This window comes from Fusarium poae, chromosome 2 (assembly GCF_019609905.1).
Source record: "Fusarium poae strain DAOMC 252244 chromosome 2, whole genome shotgun sequence".
NCBI lineage: Eukaryota > Fungi > Ascomycota > Sordariomycetes > Hypocreales > Nectriaceae > Fusarium > Fusarium poae.
Window position 1 is genome coordinate 2,013,324 of NC_058400.1, and position 19,230 is coordinate 2,032,553.

The 19,230-nt window shown below is 48.8% G+C and overlaps 5 protein-coding genes across 5 annotated transcripts; 2 read left to right on the top strand and 3 right to left on the bottom strand.

The window, feature by feature from the left end:
* Positions 1 to 1,055: 1,055 nt before the first annotated feature.
* FPOAC1_004595 (uncharacterized protein) lies at positions 1,056 to 1,717 on the top strand (the record flags this gene model as incomplete). Its single annotated transcript, XM_044849137.1, has 2 exons — positions 1,056 to 1,214; positions 1,271 to 1,717. The coding sequence occupies 2 exons, from the start codon at positions 1,056 to 1,058 to the stop codon at positions 1,715 to 1,717; spliced, it is 606 nt and encodes a 201-aa protein (XP_044707847.1).
* A 714-nt stretch (positions 1,718 to 2,431) lies between these two features.
* Positions 2,432 to 4,336, bottom strand: FPOAC1_004596 (uncharacterized protein; the record flags this gene model as incomplete). The annotated part of the gene is made up of 4 exons (XM_044849138.1): positions 2,432 to 3,798; positions 3,848 to 4,068; positions 4,144 to 4,213; positions 4,264 to 4,336. The coding sequence occupies 4 exons, from the start codon at positions 4,334 to 4,336 to the stop codon at positions 2,432 to 2,434; spliced, it is 1,731 nt and encodes a 576-aa protein (XP_044707848.1).
* Positions 4,337 to 5,935: 1,599 nt separating this feature from the next.
* FPOAC1_004597 (uncharacterized protein) lies at positions 5,936 to 8,689 on the bottom strand (the record flags this gene model as incomplete). Its single annotated transcript, XM_044849139.1, has 3 exons — positions 5,936 to 7,357; positions 7,439 to 7,954; positions 8,012 to 8,689. The coding sequence occupies 3 exons, from the start codon at positions 8,687 to 8,689 to the stop codon at positions 5,936 to 5,938; spliced, it is 2,616 nt and encodes an 871-aa protein (XP_044707849.1).
* Positions 8,690 to 9,554: 865 nt separating this feature from the next.
* Positions 9,555 to 10,827, bottom strand: FPOAC1_004598 (uncharacterized protein; the record flags this gene model as incomplete). The annotated part of the gene is made up of 7 exons (XM_044849140.1): positions 9,555 to 9,662; positions 9,712 to 10,330; positions 10,387 to 10,467; positions 10,528 to 10,557; positions 10,610 to 10,620; positions 10,680 to 10,702; positions 10,782 to 10,827. The coding sequence occupies 7 exons, from the start codon at positions 10,825 to 10,827 to the stop codon at positions 9,555 to 9,557; spliced, it is 918 nt and encodes a 305-aa protein (XP_044707850.1).
* Positions 10,828 to 13,464: 2,637 nt separating this feature from the next.
* FPOAC1_004599 (uncharacterized protein) lies at positions 13,465 to 18,281 on the top strand (the record flags this gene model as incomplete). Its single annotated transcript, XM_044849141.1, has 2 exons — positions 13,465 to 14,126; positions 14,177 to 18,281. 2 exons carry the CDS (start codon positions 13,465 to 13,467, stop codon positions 18,279 to 18,281), a joined length of 4,767 nt encoding a protein of 1,588 aa, XP_044707851.1.
* Positions 18,282 to 19,230: the final 949 nt, after the last annotated feature.

Sequence of the window (19,230 nt, forward strand, 5' to 3'; positions counted from 1 at the left end):
GGTACCAAGGCAGACTCAATATCAGCTAGTCGCGCGTTCTAATTGGCCTATTGGCCATCAAGGCGCCTGAGTACAGCCCGCAGGGGTAACAAATGTTAGTTTGATACTGAGATCCAGTTTATTTTTAATCCTAGAAGGATATAGTAAAGAAAGCTAGAAAAATAGAGAAAAATAGATTAGATTCTAACTTATAGTCTTTAGAATATAAAGCTACTATTTTTCTGCTTCTAAGTAGCTTTATTATAGAGTAATTTATTAAAGAAAAAGCTAAGTGGCAAATTCTGGTCTCGCGCTAACATTTGTTACCCCTGCGGGCTGTATCAAGAGTTACCATAAGATGGTCTTCCATGTGACATGTCTCTTCATCACTTGTTCTTTGTAATATGCCAATTACTAATTATGCTTTTAAATCTATTATTCAACTGCTTGATGTCAGCTGTGAAAGCCTTTGGAAGATTCAATGGCAGCAAGATAATGACAACTTTGCATCCATAGTTCCTTCAGCACTCCTTTTTATCCCCACCTTCGGAAACAAACTCAGGTAGGTAGTTCACAGCAACGGATGATCACATTGTTTGTCCACCAAAAACAGATTTTATTAGTCGATACTCGGATCGAAGTACTTGATCCCGATGAACAAGTTCTTCAATCGCATATGTTTATCATTTTTGTGATCGCATATAAGGGAACAATGCTATTTTTTAATACTTTGACCATGGGTAAACATCTGCCTCGAAATGTGTTAGTGCCATTTTTTTAAGTTGGGTAGTCGTACACCGCGTCTGCGTCTGTAGTCGCGTCGCAACCCAAGCTAGATCTCAGCGAATTGACTACAAGCAACAACACCAAGCCAACCCTTGCGCCTTTCTCTTCCAACGTCTTCCCGACATCCCGTATAGTGCTTTTTTCTATTTTTGAGCTTCGCGATCATAACTAGCCTCGAATTGTCGCATTACTTTTTGCATCACAGCGCGATTATATCCCATACCGATTACTCGGCTACTGCTTTTTTTCCCGAATACTGCCAGCCACATTCAGTAATCATCATCACCACCATGAATTCGCATGCGACGCCACGCACTACCTTTCAAGGGCGCTCGCTAGGTGGCTCCGGAATTCCTCCACAATCAAGACAACCTGTTGCTCCTCAGGTTTCGGCGAACGAGGACTATAGCACGATTCCTGAAGAGGATCGCGAACATATTGACGAAGTTGTAAGCTGAACCCGACTCGCATCGAGACGACTCTCGCTAATAATCACTCCTGCCAGTTTGACTTGATGGATATGAAAAAGAAGGGATGGCTCAACAGTTACGAATTCCGACACTCGCTGGCGGCTCTAGGTTTTGATATGTCCAAGCCCGACTATTTCAGAGAACTACAATCCTACGGCTCAGTACCTCCCGAATGGCAAGATCCGCATACCTGCCCTGTCAACCGCCTCTACGTTTACTTGGATCAGTTCCGGTTATGTGCCGCAAAGCTACTAGCCAGTCGGGATCCTAGACAAGAAGCGACAAAGGTATTCAACATGTTTGATTACGATGGCGATGGTGTGATTTCATTCGAAGACATGCGACGTCTAGCTTCTGATATCAAGGAAGAGAGAACGATGACAGACGAGGAAATTCAGAGCATGATCGAGCATCTGGATCATGAAGGCAAGGGCGGCGTCAACTTGGAAGAATTCATCCAAATGATGGAGGAGGCTGGTTAATTCCAATCACAACGAGCTGAGGGACGGAACAGATAACAAAGCATGTCGGCCGATGGCGGTAGGAGAAAATAATGCCGCTCTTGGCATCCGTTGTCGGGGTTTGCGCAAGCGTAACAGGCGCGAATGATCGCTTGTTGAGCTTGTTGTTCAATCATAGGCTGGCGCTGACAAAGTTATAGTCGCAGAAGTGGTACTGACGACACTGTCTCACAAGTCATGCAACCCCGTTATTGAGCCGCATGCATGAATGACTGGGCTAGCCAAGTCAAGGCACATTGTCGTGCCGGGTTGATTTAGAGTCAGGTTTTCCCCAGCAGTTCAGGCACGTTGGAGACATTGAAGCAGAAAAAGGGAAATGGCGCAATAAGGATACGACGGAGTCAGGAGTAGATTTCAATAAGATCTAAGAATTGTTTTTTTGAATGCTTCGGGGGCGCTCTCTAAATCCCCAAAATCCACAAAAGCTTTCCCATTCCCATCACAACTGGACCTCCCACATGCTAGACTTCCATAGAACAAAACAACACCGACAACAGGGGAATACCATCCTTCGCCTGCGCAAAAAACGGGAATCGGGTTCAAACCGGAAGATGAAGATGAACGCAACAAAGAAAAGTTAGAGGCAATCAAGCAGATGGTTCCTCATCAACCAGTGAATCTGCCTGACAACCTACTATAGGTAAGGGTAAGTCGACAATTTACAACCTAGGTAGATTAGAATTGGATCAAGTCATGGTTTTGCTGTTGTTGCTGCGGCGCCTGCTGATGGGCAAAGGGGTTGTTGGTCTGGCCATTCATGCCTGCAGGTCCGGTAGCGGCTGGCATCTGAGCACCATAGTTAACTGTGGGCATGCCCGTGAACTGTTGTCGTAGGAAAGGGTTGTTTCCGGTGGCCTCAGCGTTAACGCGAGCAGCACCTGAGCCAGCGCTGTTGATGAATGTGCCAGGAGCCGTATGTTGAGCAGGAATACGTAGGTTGCCTGTATTACCAAAGGTATCCATGCCATCGCCACTGGCAAGCAATGTGTTGAGTCGAGTCTCGTGCTCGCTCATCTCCTTTTGAGGAGCGTTGAATGAGGGTTGCGACTGAGGGAAGCTATTCTGCGATTGCATAGGGAAGCTGTTTTGTTGCTGTAGCTGGGGCTGAGGTTGAGACTGGTTGCCGAACGAGTTGAGGCTCTTCTGTTCAGGAAGCGCTCCCAAGGACGACATGGGGTTTGGTCGAGCGGATTGGGGACGACCGAACTGGGCGAAGGGGTTGTTGGAGCCAGTAGGGGTTGGTTGCAACGATTGCTGCTGGTTGTTGCTGGTAGCCCAAGGGTTGTTGCTACCAGGCTGGAGAGTGGGCTCGGGAGACGCTGGTGAGGAGAAAGATTGCTGTTGAGGCTGCTGCTGTTGCTGCAGGTATGGGTTGAAACCAGTTGGTTGGGGCTGGAAGCCTTGCTGTTGTTGAGGCTGCTGCTGCTGCTGGCCAAATGGGTCGAAACCCATTCCAGTCTGCTGGCCACCATAGCCTGTGTTGTAGTTTGGCTGGAAACCAGTAGGCTGAGGCTGTTGGAAGCCAGTGTAGGCATTGTTCATGTAGCCAGTAGGCTGAGGCTGGTTCTGTTCGATAGGATTGGCAAAGAAGTCAACGGGATTGCCTTGCTGGTAGCCCTGATTGAAACCAGTGTACTGTGGCTGACTGGTTTGCTGCGAGGGCGTGGGATCATCGTCGAAGAGTGAAGCAGCATTACTGTTCTCTAGCTCCCTACGCCTTCGTTCCTCTTCTTCTTCACTAAGCTTAATTGCTTTCGCAAGATCGTCGTCGTCATCGGGTCGGCTCTCGCGCTTCTTCCTGTCTTCCTCCTCCTGGTACTTGCTTGCCTCGAGAGCCAAGCGGTATTCGGCATCTTCCTCCTCATTCATTTGTCTTCTTGGCTGTTGTCGTCGATTTGCCTGGTGCACAGGTTCAGCGTGCTGAGGGGCGAACTCTTCGAGACCAGTAACGCGCGACTTCCAGGATCTTCGGTCACTTCGCTCGGCTCGCAATCTTTCTTCGTCAAGAATAAGGGAGGTTAACTCCTTGGCGGCAACTCGGACTATAGATGTGTTAGAAACCTCCTAATGCGACGCAAAGCCGGTACCTACCATTCTGTCCTACGTCGCGACCTTCCTCATCAACATACTGGAATTCACGGAGAGTCTTGATGATATAGATGCTCTGACGGGCCCATGTGACCACGAGCTCTGAGCCTTCATGGAGACAATAATCCAAAACCTTGAGTGCCTTGAGGACGTGACGCCAGTTCTTGCCTTTATCGTTCAGGCGCTTATCGATCATGTCCATAATCTCATAAAACTCGGTTGATCTGATCGCGTCATGCCATGTCAGTACTTCACATCATGATTGGGGTAACGCAGCGATGCGCATGCCGTCTACGTACGTGTTGTATGTCATTTGAGCGATCTCGCTCATCTGGGTACCCGTCGGACCCCATGGATCATTACTGGTGGCTGCGTGTACATGGTCAGCGATGGACACGGATTGCGCGGTAGTTTCTAACCTTCTCGGACCTTGACCTGGGCGCTGGAATAACCCTTGGTCACATTTTTGACGCTTCGCATTACCTTGGACATGATGGGCGATTTGTGATTTGTACTGTAGGATCTCGAACAGGTGTTTTAATAGGTGAGGGAGGTATGCTTCTTGAGCACCAATCGATCGGCCGAGATAGGGTTTCCCTGGGTGGTTCGGCGAGGCTTGAGGCAACGATGGAAATTTTTGAAGCTTTTCGAGCGATAGTTTATGCGACTCGAGCTTGAGATGCGCGCCCGTGAGACGGAGTCAACGGAACTAGTACCGGGAGGGGCGTTGAGGGGATAGAACGAGCGAGCTCCAGCGATGACGGTATAATCAGTGCCGCTCTCAGCAATGTTGGCGTGAGATCGCGATCAAGCAAGACAAGATTCAGTCGCCGTTTGATTTGGAATTGGCGATCTGTAAGGGGATCGTTTGTGAAGGAGGTTGGAGAATACAATTCGTGGGGTGATCGATTAGGTCTCGATTTCAAGAGGTCGGGGAGACCGACCGGACACGAGTTTATAAGAGACAAGAGGAGAGAGAGGCTAAGCACCAAAGTTTTATTGGAGAGGCGGATCCCAAGTATAGAAAGAAGTTAGGTTCGGACGTGTCGGAGCAGCGATTAGAGGAATAAAGGCGCTCTTGACGCGACTCTCAGCGAGGGAAAAAGGATGGGTGAGTGCAGGATGATGAATTGGCGCTCTCATGCGGATTGGGATTGGGATTGGATTGGGATTGGGAACTCACACCTACCGGGCTTGCTTGCACAGGCCTAGAAACAAGGCCTAAGGCAACTAGAGAGACAGGTTGTGGCACTGCAAGCTGATTACGTATCCATTTTCACTTGCCAGCTAAAGAGAGCTATGCCAAGATTTGCGGGGGTCTTGGATCTTGCGTATGTATGCGTGTTTAAATTGATGGTTGCTTTCTTTCTTGCATAATGACTTGTATGATTTGCTTGATGTCGGTCAAAGTTTGATTCTTGTCTGTATTCTATTGGAAGCTCTTGAATGTCCATTCTGGTAGCTTCGTCAACTGTGGCTGAGATTCAACTTACACAGGCGTCAGGGTGTGATTTACACCCGCTGTCCTCATTAGGAAAGACCTACGTCACGTTCCCGAGACCCCTAACCGTCCCTCAGGGTATCAGAAAACCTGGCCATTAGGAGTTTAAGAGACGAAATTAGTAGAACAATTTATGCCATTTAGACTCTACTAATTACACTATTTATTTTTCTAGCCAAAAGCTTAGATCTTAATTTTTCTGTTACCCACTAGCCGTGTTACATAACTACTAAGGTAAGATCATCCTGTTTGTACTTACACTGAGTACTCGTCTTACCCTATGCTGACTACTCATTAAATAATGGTCACTCGAATCTTGCCCATGAGACGGCTGGGGGGCAATTGGGGGATTTATTATTATCGTGTACTGTAGATACTGGTGTATCTAGCCTTGGTAGGTATCTTATGAACCTACTGATTGGGTTATATAACGCCTAGGCACTTTTCTGCAGGACCTCCCAAAAATATCTCCATCCGAACCTCATAGCTCCGTACCAAAATCATCGCCAAATTTCCCATTCCCGGTCCTGATCATTTCGCCTGCAAATCAACCCGAAATCTTCACCTTTCGCTCGAAAATAGCAAATCAATCAATCATCGTCATCTATGATGAAAGGTCTAGAGCCCGCATTGGCATCATTCCCGCTACTACCGCTCTCAGTACCACCACCATTTCCACCTTCACCTTCACCTTTACCTTCACCATCTTCAGATTTCATCCTCTTGGGTGAGCTTCCCATGTACTGACAATCGTCGTCATCATCACCCTTGCTGCAAGAGTCAAATGGCCGTTTGTTCTGACCTTCAGGCAAGTCATCATCCCGAGTCATATCGATGGGTGACTCTCGGTTCCCTGCAATAGGAGAGCCTAGAAACAAGCCGCTCTCCTCACGATTCGCTCTTGATGGAGTGCTTCCAGCGCGAGATGAGGTTCCTGGCGATGATGGTGTTTCCAACTTCTGGACAAAAACTGGGCGTGGGGACTCAGGAGTAGCGCTGGGTACGAACAAGGACGATTCTGTTCCGTGACCAGGCGAATCATCACGCATAGGGGCCGCAGGTGGCGGCATCGCAACTCTGTCCGCTTCTGTTGCATCCGTGGCTTCCATTATGCCATCTCCAGCTTCGCCATGATCATCATCCTCATTCTCATCCTCAGCTTCATCATCAGCTTCATCATCGCTGACATTGATAGGTTCGATGCCACCAGTGGCGACAGCATCGTCTGTACCGCCGCCGCCGCCGCCGCCGTCATCAGAGCTGTCGTCATGATTGCTCTCATCGCCTGAGTCTTCATCGCCTGAGTCCTCATCGCCTGAGTCTTCAGCTTCATTGCCTTCCTCAGTATCAGAACTTCCTTCATCATCAGAATCACGGACAACGATGGGATCGTTCACAGAAGTCTGAAGGAGCGGATGCAGATCAGGCGGTGGCGTGAGAAGCCCTGTAGGTCGATTGACGAATGCCTCAAGTCTCGCAGCGAGCGCGGCACTGGGACGACACCCGCCCATTATCGGTGCCAAGTAGCGGATTTCAGAGAAGTGACCACCGCGGTGCGGTTTCTCTCGACGCACACAATTGTTGATGTCCTGAACAAAAGTCCAGTCACGGACTGGCATTCTGGGGTCCTTCTCCTTGAGCCATTTTTCGTAGTCCCAGAAGGTGATTTCTTTCATACCACGAAGGCAATAGACGTAGCCTAGCCCCTGAGTTGCACGCAATTCTCGGAAGAGCCGATAGCTTGGCTGGTTTCGTGTGAGATTTTCCATGTAAGCAATCATTTCCCGGGGCTCATGCTTGCGTCGCATGTATTTCTTCGAGGACTCTGGTATGTGAACCGCCATTGTCTTCAGGCGACAGGCCCCTGTGAGATAAGCCAAGTCGTGAGTTCTGCGAGACGTGTACTTGCCCTTACTGTCAACCTCATATGTGAGCCTCTGTGAGCCCATCCACAGAAGCTCAATGTGCTGAACAATCTGGAGTTTACATCCAATGTTCCTCGCAAAGCGACCCTATTCGCCAATGGAAGAGAAAACAAAGGTGTTTATCCCATAGAATATATGGGAACCAATTGCGTTCCAGGCTTTGCATACCAGGAGAGGAGCAAGAAGTCTCTGGGGATGAATAGTACCGAAAGTCAGAGAGACAGGTTCCCTTCCAATGTGGAACCGATGAAGGAGTGTCGTCTCGCCATTGCAATTTCGATGTAACGACTCTGGCTCGTAGTAAGGATCGAGACGAGACACAGGGTGAACAACATCATCGAAAACGAGAACATGACTCAAGATCTTGAGCTGGATCTGCCGAGGAAGCTTTTGGAACCGAAATGGCCGAACCTCTTCTTCTTCTTCACCTGATGTTGAGGACTCGTAATCACGCGGTGTAGGCGGTGGAGTACAGCCGTCGAAATCTCCAGAGATTGCACTCTCTTCCTGGCTCGCCGTCGGAGGTATGAGCTTCAAGTACGGGTGGGTCTTGGGTGGTTTGGATTCCCCAAAAGACCATGACATGTTCTCTTCCCGACACGAGAGCTTGTAGATATCCCCCCAGTCCCTGTAATGATCATTAGGACCATTTGCGAGAAAGTTCTCGGCTGCATCTGGCCATCTCTACAATCTGTCAGTAATCCGATACCATGAGATGCTGGAATGGAGATGAGCACATACCCTCTCAGTATTCCGGGGGCTCGCGGCTCGCAGCACATGTCGTCGCCCCACGATGAGGTATTGCCGGGCGGTTTCTGTCAGCCCATTCCATACGGGCAGAGGCAAGGATGCTACCAAGTCAAACAGTTGTTCAGGCTCTGGGAAACCGGCCAGTACGTCATCTGCGACGAACTGTCGAAGGGCATCGTTCTCTTCAGCAAGTCTTCTGTTCTCCTCGGCATTCAAAGTATGTACTGCGTAGAATTCTTCGACTGCTGCCTCCAAAGCCGCAACATGTCGGTTGAGAAGTCTCACCCTGCCTCTGTTAAATACTCTGCAATCTTGCAGATCTGCTCTCTTTTGGAGGAAGCGTTGTCGATACTCTAGGTAAAATGATGTCAGCGTATCCCAGTCGTCTATGGGAATTTCGTCTTCTTCCAGAGCCACCATAAGCTCTGCATTAGGATTCCTATCCCGGAATCGCTCTTCATCTTCTTGAGTTTCATCATCATCATTAAAAGGATCGTCGTTTTCATCAAAAAGATCTTCGTTATTGATGTCGCTGTTGGCGTCGCTGTTGGCGTCGTTGTTCTCAATAGATGGGACCGTTGCCGCATCATCATGATCTAACTCTGAATGATTGTCATCATTAGAGTTAATATGGACGAAGTCTACCTCACCGGGGGCTGCGTCCGACATGGTGATGGTTGTTGAAGATGATGAAGGAAGGAAGAAGAAGAGAGATGAAAGAAGACGGAAGAAAGGGGGCTTTATATAGACGACCTGTAAGGGATGATGAATCACTGTCGAATAGGATCGAAGAGGATAGATGAGGAATCACTGTCGAAGAGACCATAAGAGACCATAAGAGACCACAAGATGTTAGGAGAGATCATAAAATAGTAGAAGAGATCAGGGGAGGTTAGGGAGAAAGCTCAGGCTATAAGAGGCCTAAATTAGAAGAGAATGAGAGGACATCTAAGCTGAAAGAGAAGAAGAGGAGAAGATGAAACTTGAGTATGGAGAAGTCCGGAATTGGTGGTGCGGTATAGATGATAGAGGTGGAGCTACGAGGAAGCCAACCTGTGAAGTTCCGTGTAAGTCGGCAGCTGGGTAGAGATGAAAGTCAAGCGGCTGCTACACGGAGCGGACAACAAAGGGACGCCCAAATCGAAGATGATATACAACAAAGCACCACATGCGAGTTTTGTGTTTAATAGACTATAACAAAGATACACTTGCGATGATACATGAGAATCCTGATTCTGGCAAGCCAGCATTGGCTTTATGTTTATTTAAATTCACCTTATATAAGAGCGATAAGTACGTTGTGGGATTTTCAGATACAGAATGACTCGACTCAAGCTCTATTCAATGCTGTAGCTAAAATCGAAGCAAAACGCCTTGTTCTTGCTCCTTCACATCATCTGATCTGAATTGACAGGATGTGTAGGCAACAATCAGATTCTAGCTTGTTGCTCTAGAATCTAATTCCCTTCGGAGACCGCCTAAATGTGGGTTGGTATCTTTCTAAGCTCGTTTGACCTTATTCTCATTTTATAATCTAGTTCTTAAGGGCACTGGTAACGGGGTAGTGCCAGCTGCGGAAGGTATCCATAACAGTTGTGAACACGACCAAGAGGATACCACCTCCGGGACCAAGACGGAGAACCTGAGGAATCATTAGTACTTCGCTTTCTCTTTCCGATAAGATGACTTACCTTGGGCAAGAAACCCTTGTACAGAGCACCGAAACCCTCCTCCTTGAGCACAGTTCCGACGGCGGGGAAAGCCCAGTTGTACTTGGGAATCTGGCCAGGAACCTTGGGGGTGTTTTGAATTCGGCTCTTGACAACATCAAGAGGAGTGTTGAGCACGGTTCCGAAAGTACCACCAACGGCACCAGAAATGAGATCGTTGGTGATCTGAGCCTTCTTGGTCTCAGCCTTGGGAAGCATTTGTCGGACCTGGAAAATGCAGCCGAAGTAACCAGCGTTCCAGAGGATATGGCGCCATAGGGTACTCTCGAGACCCTGGTAAAGAGTGAGAGGACCCTCGTTCTTGACGGTCTTTACGACACAGTCGACCATGCCGTTGTACTTTCCAGCAGAGGCCTTGTCTTGCAGACGAATCTTGACGAGTTCAAAGGGAACGACGACGAAAGACTCGGTGGCACCAGCAGTGGCACCGGTGAGGACGGAGAGAGGCTGGTTCATCTTGTCCATGCCAAACATCTTTCGGTAGACTTTGCCCCATTCATCGTTGGCAGCGAACTTGGTAGCTCGCTTGGGAGCCTCCATGAGAATGGGGGCAGAGATGCCACGGTAGAGTCGGGAGAAGCTGATGTGTTTTGTTAGCTGCGAGCGCAATGCCCAAACGGTGAGCGCAAAGCGTACCCCTCCTGCTTGATGATCTTGCGGAAGCAGTCAAGCATGCCATTGTACTCAGCGGTGGCACCGGAACCAGTCTGCAGTTGGCTAACAGTTTAGTTAGCGATTGTATAATTTTTCGAATAGCGCACGCGAGGTTGGTCATACACTCGGGTCTTGACAACGTCAAGAGGGTACCTGAGGTGTTGTTAGCTAAAATATCTCGAGCACGCGACAGAAGTGGTCTTACATCACCAGAATCTACAGCCAGCACAAAATTAGCAGCGGCTCCCAACGGGACAAAACTCAGACGAGCATACCTCCGAGACACCGGCAATGGCGCCTATTCACCTCGAGTTAGCCATTGACTCTTGAGGGAAACGTTTTAAGGTTGAACGGGCGAACGGGGAGATATTGCGTACCTGCAGCGAACTGGTAGATGAAGGGGAGGGGCTGATCAGCAGACATTGCGACGACTGTACTGGCGACCGGACGAAGAGGAGCAAAGACAAGAAGAATAAACAAGAAGACGAGGTTGAGCGGAGGTTGTCGCAAGTTGACAAAAGAACAAGTCGAGTCGAGATTAGTTAACGGAAGGGAAGATGGCGAGCTCCGAGCGAAGGCCGGACCGGAGAGTGGAGGGATTTGTTTTTGGTGGTGTGTCTTTCGTCTTATCGGGTTTGGGCTTGGATGATAAGATTCCGTAACTTTTGAATAGTGGAGATGGGAGACAGGACTGTCTAGACTGTCACCGGCGTTAATTAGAACGATGCCAAATGGATCAATTGATTGTGGAGATGATGGACAGTCAAGACCTGGGGGAGGGGTCCTTTCTTGTTTCATTCCGTTTCGTTCTGTCCTGCCCTTGTTCTATGATCCTCGTTTTGGTAAGACGGTAGGTATCCCATCCATTGATATTGTTTGAAAGTCTCCGATTCTTCTCCGACGCTGCGAGACAAGTTTGGCTATGATCTATTATGTCTTGGCTGCACCTATTCGTCATTGTCACCAATTCTAGAAAACACAAATAACACTTTAAGCTTGTAGTCTCTTGTACAACTATTAACCTCATTGCTGTTTGTGGCACATAGTCCAGATATTCGGCAGGATAAAGGCAGCCCGGATGCCCATGTCTGCTACTAGGTAAAGCTCTTATCCAGCCAGAATTAGCCTTCAAGCTGCTGTACCTGAGCAGCGGCGTCGAGGGGTCCCTTGTCCCTGGCTACGGGTTACTTATGCTTGATAGGCTCTGTTAAAAAACAAGAGCCCGCAAATGATGCACATGCGGCTCCACAGACCTGGGACCTTGAGAAGCCAAGAACACACAGCTTCACAGGCTATTTTCAGAGGTTCAATGATACTCCCGAGGACTCATTACCGCAAAAACGAGACATTAAAGAGGGCGTGGCAATAGAGCAGAAAAACGTAAATACCGTATGCCAACGTCTTATAAAGGAAGGAATTCGGAGACACAGTTGACCAGACGTTCTCGAATTGCTACATTAAGCTGTTCTTGGCATAGAATAACCGCGGAAACTTACCATTTCGTTCACCGGCTTGAGAGTGTCTCTGTTCTAAGATCTCGAACCACCTTACCATTGTCAAGAACACTGATATAATATTTCAATTCGACATATAGTTTCCCGAACAGAGTTGAAGAGAGCTGTCGCATTGTTTGCAATAGGAAGCTGAGCATGAGCATGAGCATGAGCATCCTTGATCTTTTACCCCACGATTCCGATCACCGTGCACCGGTCTCCATCCCGTCGACCGGCCGGATCGGGCACATTGACCGGTGATGAACAAGATGAGATAACCCTGACAGTACCATACCAGCTATAGTCTAGGTCGAATTGCAAGTGTATAACTAAAGTACCTGCTGTTACAAGCCAGGACCATCCGTAGAGCCGTAGTTCAACTGCTTTATTCCAGAGATCTGAAAGGACTGGGGGGAATTGCGCATCCTTCAAAACACCCGATATGTATGCTCTCCATTTCAACCCTCGGTTCCTACAAGGCCAGTAGCAGGCATCAAAGGATATCAATTTCCTGAGTATTGTCTGTGCTGACTTTTTTTCTTCGATTACTATGACAGGAAGCCTAATTCTCACCATGGCCGCGGGTGTCCGGAGATGATGCATGTAACCCGATGCGCCGGTCTGTTCATGTCTGTGACAGAAGCATGATTTACTCGATACATCGCTTTCAATGTCTTGGTTGCTCAACAGAGGACTCAACATATATCAAGTCGTTGCAATGTTTCTCTGACTTGTGGTGGTGCTGAAGTAAGCAAATAATGGGCTCACAACGCTTGATATGTGCAGCAAAAGAGCATCGATCTGATGATTTCTCCTAATGTCTTGGGCAAGCCGCAAGAGACAAGTGGTCGTTCTGCCAGGCACGCACAATACATCCTGAGACGGTGAAAAAAATCATGAACGACAAATGAAAGGCATCTATCGAAGCCATGTGGTGAAGCCCTCAGATTATGTTGTAGTAGTTTGAGCTGCACACCTCGAAGAGAAGAGCCATCATTGGTTTAATTCGGAAGACAGTGATTGCATGCAGTTGCATGGCGGGGTAGGTTCTGTCTGTATTGAGGCAAGGCACGTTTTTTGGGGCACGTTCATGGAAGGTTCTAAGGCGGGCACTTGCTGACGCGCACAATTGGCCCCTCCAGGGCTCGCTAGTACCTCGAATGAGTCTCAAAGTCGTTTATGACATTGCATCTTCACCCTTTTAACCCGACAGATCCGGCCGTTCTCTATCTTCTCGGCTCATCAAATCCCATCCTAACTTCTACACACTATCGAACGACTTTTTAATCGAAGAACCGCGACTCGATACGAAGCTTCAACCGACCAGCGCCCCTTTCTGCTCTATCCATCGCCCATCAAATCCACTCTTGGTGGCAACTTACACCAAAGACAATTGTCGCAATTTATCTTGCGCCAACAACATCACATCCCGAATTTACTGGAGCTTGTCACTGTCTCAAGCTCTCCTGCGCTTCAAATTGCACCTTTAAATAAGCCGTGACCCATCGAGAGTCACAGCGAGGTGCCTTTCGCGCCCGGGAGAGTCTGCTTGTCCTGTCCCCTGCCCATGAGTCACTTACTGTGGAAATATTACTGGGAAAACGATGTCGACCGATTTCGGCGTCTGCTGGCCCCAACCAGCTACAATGCTCAGTCCGTCTCAAAGAGTCCCGCGGTAGGAGGATCAGGCAGCTTTTTTGGAGGAAGCCCCGGTCTTCCTGGGACTTCTCCACGACCTGCAGCGAAGCAAAGGCGCACATCTGGCCATCCGCAGACACCGGGCAAAACAAGGGATAACAATGCGCATCTTGGACGAACCGAAGTCAATAGCCGTGATCATGCTGGACTTACAATCCTCCTCCGTGCCGCCTCCTCTACCGATCCAAACGCCCACGAATTTGTCCGAGCCCTTATCGAGCACCCCGCGATCGACCTTTATGTACAAGATCCTGAGAGTGGCTGGAACGCCCTCCATCGATCTCTATATGCTGGAAACATTTCAATCGCACGCCTGTTGTTGGAACAGGAACGAGTCGACTTAACGAGCCATAATTTGAATTCTGTGAACAAAGTAGGTCTTTTAATCAAGACCAAAGACCATGAGGGCAACAGTCCTTTTGATGTTTACAACTCGACGATCGCCGCAAGGTCATTGAAGAGCATGGAAGATGGAAACAACTCGGATAGCGATGTTGAAAGTATCGACAGCGGAGGAGATGATTTCCATAAGTGAGCTGTAGCGGTTTTCTTTTGTTGGGTTTGACTAATTATTATCACAGCATTGTGAAAGCTTCGCATGGGCTGAGAAAATCGATCGATGGCGATGAGCTTTTTGTTTTTGGCAGCAACAAAAATCGGTCTCTCGGAGTTGGAGATGAAGATGATCGTCAGTACCCTGACCGGATTCACCTCTCTAGACCCGACCTTCTTGTGCACCGATTCTATCATTCTCACCTGGAAGAGCAGGATGTTGAAGCGCCATCTTCACTTAAATTGGATGAGATACCGACTTTGGTCAGGAACCGTCCTATTGTTATTCAAGATGTGTGCATGTCTAAACTGCACAGTGCCATTTTGACCACCGATCCAGTATCGAATCTGTACATTTGTGGTGTTGGTCGTGGAGGTCGACTTGGATTGGGAGACGAGAACACGCAGTTCAAGTTTGTCCCCGTTCAAGGCCCATTCTTGGACAAGAAAATCCACCAAGTCGCGTTGGGCCAGAACCATACAATGGCCGTCGCTGACAATGGAGAACTCTGGACATGGGGCCTCAATCCTGCCTCACAGCTTGGATATGCTCTACCCACCCCTTTGAAGGCAGATGAGGAGCCCATGAGCCTTACCCCACGTCAAGTCTTTGGGTCTCTTAAGAAGGAAATCGTTCTGGGGGTTGCTGCCTCTGCGAACCATTCAGTCGCACACACAGGAACCTCTTTGTTTACTTGGGGCCGGAATGTAGGGCAACTCGCTCTGATGGACGCCGATTCAAGATCTCTCGACATCCAGCATACCCCCCGTAAGGTTGCTGCTTCACTTTTGGCAGCCCCGATTGAGATGGTATCCGCTATTGACAAAGCTACGATATGTCTACTGTCTAACCATACCGTATGGGTCTTTAGCCACTATGGTTATAATCTGGTTAAATTCCCGTTCCCTGATGTCTTTGCAAACAACATCACCATGACACGCTACGAGTCAGGGGGTCGAAGGGAGATCGATTTCATTACTGCGGGTGGTGAAACGATAGCGGCGGTCACTGCTCGCGGAGACCTTTTCACACTGCACCTTAACGACAAAGGAGACTCAAGTCAATCTAGTCAATCTGCTGCTTCTACAACTAACCCCGTCAAAATAAAAAATGCGCTAACCCAGCCGCAATGTATCTGGGACTCCCGCAAGGACGGTGTTGCCTCTGTTGGGGTCGGTGAAGATGGCTCAGTCATCATCTGTACAGAGTCAGGGGCTGTGTGGAATCGAGTCAAACGCGCCAAAGGCAAGCTGACTGGATTTTCTGGCTCAAACGGTACTAAACGCAAAGATGTCAAGTTTCAACGAGTGCCATACATTACCGACTGTGTGGCTGTTCGAAGTTCCATTTTTGGTGCTTTTGCAGCTATCAGAAAGGACAGCAAGGTCATGGCACAGGAGATTGTGATCGGTGACAAGTCGCTTCGCGACGACATTGGTTCCTTACTTTGCCTCAACGATTTCGAGGCCTCACAACACCAGAAGGTTCGAAAAGTATGGGAAGCAGCTATAAGCAGAGAAAGACGTGATCCTGTCACCTACGAAATTCTCCGGTCAGCCGATATTGAGGCAGACTTGCAACGTTGGCTGGATATAAATTCTTTCCAGTACGATGACATGAATATGGCAATGTGTTCATCGTCCTTGCCTGATATCAAAATACCGGTTCACAGCTGGGTTCTTGCAGGGAGGAGTTCGGTTTTACGGCATGGGCTTTCGGAACTGCGTGACAAAGGGTCAACATTTAGCACAGATTCGTTCCGCATCGAGCTTGTTGAAGACAAGCCCCTGTTGACACTCTTTGAAGTTGACATCTACACTGTCCTCAACATTGTGGTTCATGCCTATCAGGATAGGTTCGTCCCTGTTTGGAAGTACACACGCGAAGCACCTCCACTGGCGTACCGATTTCGACATGTTCGGACAGAATTGATGAAAATCGCCATCCATCTTGCTTTGCCCAAATTGGAAGCAGCAGTTCGTTTACAGACAGGTGGTGTCGAAGACTCTCTCGATGACGATTTCAAGCAAGCAATTTCTAATCCTTCATTTTTCGACGATGGCGATATTATCATTGAGTTGGATGGAGAAGACGTCATGGCGCATAGTCAGCTATTGTGCCAACGGTGCCCCTTTTTTGAGGGCATGTTCAATGGACGATCTCAAGGCCAGTGGCTCGCTGGGCGCCGTGATGGCATGGATACTGCGGAAAGAATCAGGGTTGATCTCAATCATGTCGACCCTAGAACATTCCACTACGTCATGTCCTTTATCTATGCGGATGTTGGACAAGAGCTTTTCGACAATGTCTCAATGTCCAACGTGGATGAGCTCTCGGAGCTTGTCCTTGACGTAATGGGCGTTGCAAACGAGCTGATGCTCGACAGGCTATCTCAAGTTTGTCAAGCGCTCATAGGCAAGTTTGTAACAACAAGAAATATTTCGAATTTGCTCAATGAGATCAGCCCATGCTCCATTTCGGAATTCAAGGATACTGGTCTCGAATACATATGTCTCCAGCTAGAGTCAATGCTCGAAAACCATCTTCTCGATGATTTGGACGAGGATTTACTGCTCGAGCTTGATGAAGTGGTTCGTGACAACCAACTTGCGCGATTCCCGTTTGTGCGCAGCGGAAGGGCGGAGCTCCTGCTTCACGAAAGCAACCCTGAGTTAGCTGCTGACATTGATGAGGAGCGTCAGACCAGGGTCAAAGAGATGGCCTACAAGACAACTCAGAGGGACGAAGAAAAGAAGCTATCGTCGTCATTCAAGGCGCGGATTGGAAGCTTAGATGAAGCAAGCCCCTTGCAGACCCCAGAGACAACTCGACGCAAGTCTAGAGGTGGGCGCAACGAGCCTTTTAGCCCTAGTCTACGGCCGAAGCAGTCACAAGCAGATATGATATTTGACATGGAAGACGAGTATGGCACTCTGTCTGCAAAGCCTCAGTCGCCTTTAAATGAAGCTACGAAACTTCGCTCGCCCCCAGATACAGACGATATTCCTCACTTTCCTAAAACATGGCAGGAGTCGAAGGGCAAGGAGCATGCAGGCTCCGCGCATAGCCCAGCTCCCCTCGACTTTTCTTTGTCTCCTGAGTCTCAGCCATCCGAGCTAAGTAGCTTGAAGACGCCAGGAGGTCGAGCTTCCAAGCCTGGAGTTCCTTGGTCTTCCTCCAAGTTGGCTACTTCCAAGTTAGATCTAAAAGACATCATGTCAGAGGCGACCTCTACGTCCGCGCTGACTGCCGGGCTTCAAGCCCAGAGAATACAAGATGCGGCTGCGAGCAAACCATCGACTAGGATATCACAAAAGGAAAGAAAAAGGCAGCTCCAGGCACTGGCGGCAGCGGAAGCTGCAGCGAAGGACGAGTCAACGAATCATATACCTTGGGAAACAGTTCCAGAAGGTGGTCGGCCAGCTCCTTGGAAAGCAGCAAGCTCTGGGCCCAAGACGTCTCTCAAGGAAACCATGTCTGATGAATCAAACATGCCCAAAGGAGTATCTGCCAGCGCGAAACCTCTTGTCGCTTCAGAAACGAAGCCAAAATCGGCAACAAGACGCACTGCGTCACCCGATACAAGGTTTCCGGGACAGGGTCGAACTAACAGCTCCCCCGCAATTGTTGCTGGACCCTCGACAGATCAGCCTAGAAAGCCACTGGTACCACACTCCAAGTCGTACATTACACCAGCACCCAAGGCGGAGGCAACGCTCGGGTTCAGTATGGCCGATATTATTGGTCAGCAGCAGCGCGAGCAGGAAGCTGTCAAGGAAGCTGTTGCGAAGCGGTCACTACAAGAGATCCAACAAGAGCAAGCGTTCCAAGAATGGTGGGACCAGGAGAGTCGTAGAACACAAGAGGAGGAGACTCGACGGAAGCAGAGAGAAGTTCGAGAAAAAGACAACAAGGCATCAAAAAGGGGTCGACGAGGACGAGGTGGCAAGACTAAGAGCACCGGTGAAGCGGTCGCGAACCCCGGACAAAGCAGCGCAAGCGGAGCCAGGGGCGGAGCTGCTGGCTCAAGCACTAACAATCGAGGATCCAGCGGAGGACGAGGTGGAGGTGGAGTCGGAGGCAGTCGTGGCAGAGGAGGGAAAGGACGTGGCAATAAGTCTCAGGCTGCATGATATGGCACCAGTGGTGTTGACCTTGAGGAGCATAGGACTCAAAGAGACATGGTATAGGACAGGAACAACAAGTGGTGCCTGGAGGATGGGTCTACTTCAGTGTATTTATTGGCACTTGGTTACAACGCTGAGTATATCGTACATATGATCATCTCCCAATTCAATAGAGGAATTTCCAAGAGGAAATCCAAGTATTATGGTGCATAAGGGCGAAGCAATGCTGTGAAGTTTGAGATGTATGTGCGGATTGAGTTGCCATGTTGCTTGAAGTTGCAGGCCAGTGAGCTCGATCAATCGTGGGTTTGTGGCACAAATATTCCATTATGCCTCCATCAAGGTGATACATCCCATTGGCTATTCGTAGCTCTCAAGGTTGCTGGGTGCGTACCTTTACAAAAGCTGTGGCATGTAAACTCTCATCCTTGTACACGATGCATCTGTGGGGGGGATGTTTGGTCAAAGACGCAAAACGTCCCGGATCTACAAGGCTAAACTCGATGAAGAAGGCTATAGGAAACGCATATCAGAGGCATAGCAGAGACGTGCGATAGGTTTGATAACGGGTTGAGTTGCATCGTGGTCAGGCAGACGTCTATCTATTGAAGTGAGGATAGGCCGCTTATCTTCAAAACCGGTGGGCTTATCTCTTGTACTCTTTTTGGGTTGTCTGCAGTGAATGTGAGCCTGTGAGGAGAGGGGAATGTCATGAGTCAACACCCGAGTCGATGACTGGCATTGAGTTGTGACAGTCATCATGAGCCAACCAGAAGAGGAGCTGCCTAAATCTATATGTAGTTTCAATTCATTCATGGTCCAGTAACGGTTGCTTGAGAAACATGGAATATTGATGATGGATTGCACATGCTCTTCCCATTGGATTGCGTGCTACAAAGGTACTAAGTAATGAGCATACAAAGGCTTTGACGAGAACCTTTGCGGGGACCGAGAC